General features: G+C 38.4%; 1 protein-coding gene across 1 annotated transcript in view; it reads left to right on the forward strand.

Annotated features, from left to right (window-relative positions):
- Positions 1–5708, forward strand: part of UNC79 (unc-79 homolog, NALCN channel complex subunit) — a 90892-nt gene extending 85184 nt beyond the window's left edge. The window contains exons 48-49 of the mRNA XM_057370639.1: positions 3503–3544; positions 4231–5708. Coding sequence (XP_057226622.1) covers positions 3503–3544; positions 4231–4431 — 243 coding nt within the window. The 3' untranslated portion in view covers positions 4432–5708. The remainder of the gene's footprint in view (positions 1–3502; positions 3545–4230) is intronic.
- Positions 5709–6000: the final 292 nt, after the last annotated feature.

Here is a 6000-nt window from a genome sequence, read left to right on the forward strand (position 1 = left end):
TTGAAGGTCTTCACGTCAACAGGCATGAAAGCATTCACGCTCATTGTGAAAATACAGATTTGTAATGGCTTGAGTCACTACAGAAATTCTGTCAGTAAGGGTTGTTAAAGTGATTATGGCTGTGCCTGAAAGACATATGGGCTTCTCTTTCAGCCAGTCCAGGATGTTCAGAATTTGACAAAGATGAAGAGTGGCTTTAATGCTGTGACAAGAGAGGCCTTGAGGGCCAAATCCCTGTCACAGTTCAAATGAATCCTTTCAGGGAGTTATATTTGAGAGTATATATCAATATAATGCTAAGTCAGTTTAAAAGGACATTGTTGTTACTGTAAAATCAAGCTCATAAAACTGTGGAACTCTRAGTTAAGGTGCTAAGCTTTCATGTTTAGTGGATGGGAGATGGAAGAGAAGAACCTGGGTGACCAAATCCCCTTTACTCAGCCCTAAAGTGAAATCCTGCCAGAACAATATACACATGTAACAGTACTATAGGATTCATAGTTCCAGGTTACTATCTTTTCTTCTTTTATTTTAGATATGACTCTTTCAAACAAGGTTTAGTTTTCATTGAAGGAAAKGACATAGTGTAGTGAGCTGGGTTTTTTGATACATTTTTATCACTCTTTCAGAGGTTTGTTATCAAAAGTAATAATTCCCAATGCATTTCTCTTGGATGAGCACATTAGCATTGATAAATACTGACCATTTTTCATTCACGTAATGATATTTACTGCAGGGTCTTTTATTTCATCTGAGGATTCAGGTGGTGCAAAAACTTKCTTGTTAATGAAGTCATTGTATGATTAAATCTTCATTGCACCAAAAGGAGAAGGCTGTGCATGTCCATGATGCTAGGTGGTTTATGGATGGCTGTCCTAGGTGGCCGTTTTATGTRTGACATAAACAGTGCTTCTCTTCTTCACTGAAACAAGAGTTTCCTTTATACCTGAGATAAGTACTCCTTCATCTCCTCCTTGTGCTGGTGCTGTAAGGTTTYCTCCTCCTGGTACTGTTGGCCTTTGCTGTTAATTAAACTCACGCTGAAAGCATTGAGATGTGTTGATTACTTCCTGTACTATTTGAGCCATTTTGTATACTCACAGAGGATATTTTTTGGGTCTGCAAAAAAAATCTAACAGTCTGTTAGACTGTCTTTACCAATCTGATGTGAAAAACAAAGTTGCTTTCCCATGAAAATATTTCAACCATTATGCATTTAATTTTTTTTGCTGAGTTGTAGTGAGATATTATATATAAATATATATATATATATATATATATATATATATATATATATATATATACACACACACATTTACACAGGTGCACATGTATGCACATATGTATTTAATTCATTATGTATTCTTCTGAATTGAAGCATTCTGCTTTAGAAAGGCTTAAATGAAAGTGTTTAACTTTTCTCCTGTTTTTCTAAGTTGAAGGAACCGGGAAAGTAGCCATACCAGGGCGGGCATTGGCRATGGAGACCAGCTCCTTGCTGATCACATCTTTCACCATTAAATGTGTCTCTGAGGAACTCGGGAGCCTACAGTAAAGACAGAAACAGCTCAAGGCCTTTTGCAGAGACCCAGCGGTTTTAGTCAGCTCCAGCAGCTGCTGTGTAGCTTTTTAGAGAAYGGGGCAGGCAGCAGATTTGGGGAGCCAGAACAGCACTGTGACCAGCCTATTCTACAGTCTGGTTTCCCTTCAAAATTTAAACTGGAATCAATATAGTTCTGTTGAAAATATAAACTCAAAAAACTTGACAGTGTCTGACAGCATTCTGTTCTTCCAGCTGTTCTTTCTAACTAGTGTTTTGTATTCTCCCTTTGCGAAGAAAAGGCTGGCTGAGGATTAGTTAACAAAGCTCAAGGGCTTCCATAAAAATGTCTTCTTGTGTGACTTCTCTATCTGGCAGCTGTAGCACCAGGAGGCTTGCTTGCTTGTGCCTGCAGCAGGATGTTTCATTTCCCTAAATATGTCTAGACCCTGGAGGACAGAACTGGTACTGGAGGACCAAGATCTGTATCTGACCTTAGACTTGTCCAGAAGAGATACCGACAAAAGCTCATTTCCATCAGTGCCCTTTATAGTCAGTGGAGATACACGGTATTTTTGGACATGATTCATCTTGATCTATTTTAGATACTTGCTTAGGGACAAGATGAACTGGATGTGAAGTGCTTGATTCTCTCAGCTGGCTGTAAAAGTTGTCCAGTGAATTGGTTTAGCTGCAGAAGGGTACCCTAAATTTTCTACCTGGCTTCCCTTCTTTCTTGATGTACTTCTGCCACCAGTCCTGCACCACTGGTAACTCCCCTGGAATCTCTTCAGGGCCAGATGAAATTGTCAGTGATGTTTTGTTGGTGGCAGTGGGGTGTGGATAATGGCCTCTCAGACCTGTTCCCTCCTCACCAATAACACACATTGGGATTGCAGTCACTGCATCTTATTAAGCACTTTATTAGTGTGAGAGTCCACGGAAGAACGTGCAGGGCTCACGTGTCTGCTGCATCTGGCTGCATTCCAGCTGCTTTGGCATTCATCTGTCTGTAAATGCTGAGGTTTGACTATGGTTCTTCATGTGGTAGGCTAAGTAATGAGTCCTGACAGAGCTGCATATGATTCTCCAGCAAAAGAGCACTGAAATTGAAACAATTATCATTCCTTGCACAAGGGAAACAGCACTTTATCTAATGTTGTCAATAGTGATTAGGTTTAACTTGCAGCTCCTGGTAGCATAATTGGCAAATTGCAGATTTTAATGCCATTTGGAGGAACATTTTAGGACAGTAACCTCAGTGGTTAAATTAATACTGAAAAACATGAATACTTGTGCTAGAAATGCATCTCTGGCTCTCATAAGGACATCATGTTAGACTTCCTCAGGAGTAAAWGTTCCCTGAAGAGCAGGAGTCTGAAATATCACTCCTGTCCAATCACAGGTGACAGATTTGCAGACCTCCTCACCTTGTCATTCTGGATAGCTTTTACCTGTGCTTCCCAGTATATATCTTCAGTGAAGCACTGGTGTGACAAGTGGCTTATAAAATGTTGGTTAACAGTTAAATATGTGGCCTCCTATTAAGAGCTACTGCTGCATGTTTTTTCTCATTTCTTGATGTGTCCCTCACTATGCAAAATTTGCATGAGGCTGTATTTGCTACAATATTTGTCACCTGCAAATATGGAAACATCCTCCCACGGAAAATAAGAAGTGACTTCCTATAACARGTTCAATTACGAATTCTCATAATTGCCTTAAACAGGATATCAACGATTGCTGTCGGTGATCCATCACCTACAGACAAGGGGAACTGGCTTCTTTACATCCAAGAGTTACATTCTCCAAACACTTCAAATAACCACATTTTCAGATTTGTAGTTCAGACTATGCCAGTTCAAATGCCTAAATGCRTTAGATATATCCTTCTCTGTGTCACAGTAACTGTAGCATGTTTGTAATCACTTGTATAATAATAAAATGCACCTCTTCTTGCAGCTTATACCAATGTGGTTGCCAATGATTCAGTCCAACCTAAAGGTAAGTTGTTTCTTGTACCTTATCCTTTTATTCTTACCATTATCTGTAAATTCTGGAAATAAGTGATGATCTCCAAAGTTTCTGGAAATAGATGATGGTGGCATATGCAGATGAGATGAAGGTGTCAAGTGTGAGCACACCTAGAGCACCATTGGCTGAAATACTTGCCCTGCAGTCAATACTGTTCTCCTTTCCCTTCTGGAGCACTTTTCTCTAAGTAGGTCCTGCTCTGGGGCCTTTCCTCTCTTTACTAAGACTGGCTGTTCCTGGACTGTGGTTTTCTAAATGCCTCAGGCTTTAAAGTGYCCTGAAAAATCAGGACTGGGACTCTTGACTCGGGAGACAGGTTTGTGTTCTAAAGCAGATACTGTGGGTCTGTTTGCTCGGGTAAAACKGTGCCAGCTGGCCCTCTTTGTAAGGGACAGTGAGATGCACCAGTGTGGGTTGTGAGTCAAGAGAATTTTGGTGAAGAGAAGAAAAGTTTTGGAGTTGTCCTCAGTATGGAGTTGTGACTGTAGGCGCATTTGCATTGCATGGCGATACCACAGTGCAGGGTGTGGAAGGAAGGAATGTGACACTGSGGCAGTAAAAGAACCTTCCCTGGCCCTCAATCAATACCCTTCACAATGCTGTATTAATGTATGTATTACAGGTACGAAACTAAATGTTTTGCATTATTTCAACAGCATTTATCTGCTGGACTTCAGCTCCGCCTCCAAGCCATCCAGAGCAATGTCAACCACCACAGCCTGAGGATGTTGCAGGGGTCAGGACAAATGAACAATAGCTCATCCGTGCTCCGCAAATGGTTGCAGTGTACACAGTTTAAAATGGCTCAAGTAGAAATTCAGTCATCAGAAGCTGCATCTCAATTTTATCCTTTATGATTAATGTAATTGGTTCCAAAATACTAATTTTTTTAGCCTAGCAATAACAAGGTTAGACCTGTAAAAGACCTTTTGTATAAATCAATATACAGAGTATATACTTATCTACACTTTTTAGCCTAGGACAGATGATGAAAAAGCTTATAATGGATGAAGCTAAGAGCCTGCTCCTGCCAGTTTATAGTTACAGTTACTCAGGATCAACAGGCTCTAAATCTGCATTCATGAGCATGTGTTTGCAGGATTGGGCTCTAATCTATCATATTGTACATATCTCTCTGATCATTGAAATAACTTGTTCTTAAATGTTTCTTTACATTATTTTTGAAGCTAAAACAAAAATCACTTTTCTTTAACTTCTATTTTTTTTAAAAATAGAATTGTGGTATTCACAAACATGGAAGTGCTATGTTGCTATTTTTTGACAATAACAAATGAAAACAGGGTTTTTAGGAACCTTTATATGAGTTTTTAGGGGGGATTTTTTTTTTTTTAGATTCACAGCTGGCAATGCAATAAAATCTGTCACTATAAAACAGTGATGTTCTAATGAGGCTTTTTGTCATCATCTTCTGGGAAAACAGCAGCTTGTAAGGAGAGTTGTTATGAAGTGCACTTAGAAATTAGGTTGTTAAACTGTGCCAATTAATTTGTCTTCTTTTTCAGTGTATTTTCCAAAACTGCCAATTATTTTTGATTATTTTTTGAAATACTGCTTTTACTTCATTGATTCTCTGCTGCTCTTCTTTGTAGGTTTCGTAGAAGCCTCTTTAATTTTGTGGCTACTGTATTGTATTCTTCTGTCAATACTTGTATACAGTGCAATTAAAAAGATATCCCAAATCTATTCTTATTGATGTCTACAGAATTTATGTTGCAGACTTCAAGCGGAGCATGATTGGACTTGAACTTTTGCATAATGATATTTACAAATCCCAGCATTTGCRTACTGTTGTATTAAACATGATGTTTAATAACAGATGGATTTTAATATCATTAGGGGACTCAGTCAAAGCCCATTGGAATCTAAAGAGAATCAATTAACTCAGTGGATTTTACGTAAAATCTTGAAAGCATCATGATTTACACCTCTTGTAATAAATACTTAAATCTGTGCAATCCCAGTTGTATTTTCTGTGTTTATTCTGTGATGCACTGATTAGAAAAATATCAAACATTAAGTTGTATTTTAGAATACTGTTAAATTCCTAGTCTTTATTACCACTCTCAGCATCTGCCTGAGTACATTTCAGATTTTGTGAAGGATCACTCTTTCCTCAGTGCATTTGCTAAAATAAAAATGGAAATGTTTGCAGATATGCCATTAAAGTATCGTTATGCTTTACAAAAACAACAAAAATAAAACCAGCCAATGAAACAAAGAAAAGACAGTTAGGCATGTGCTAGCTTGCTTAAAATATGCTTCTCCATGTGTTTTCAGTGGAGAGAAATTGATTTGGCTAATTTAAAACTGAAAGCAACCTAAAATGATCTACATGGAGGCTGGGGATGAAAAAAGGTAAGGATTAAAAAGAATGAGAGAGACCCTCCCATTGAGTCACAAGATTC

The sequence above is a fragment of the Malurus melanocephalus genome, unplaced genomic scaffold (genome assembly GCF_030028575.1).
Source record: "Malurus melanocephalus ecotype Western Australia unplaced genomic scaffold, MMel_1.1 scaffold_129, whole genome shotgun sequence".
NCBI classification, from domain to species: domain Eukaryota; kingdom Metazoa; phylum Chordata; class Aves; order Passeriformes; family Maluridae; genus Malurus; species Malurus melanocephalus.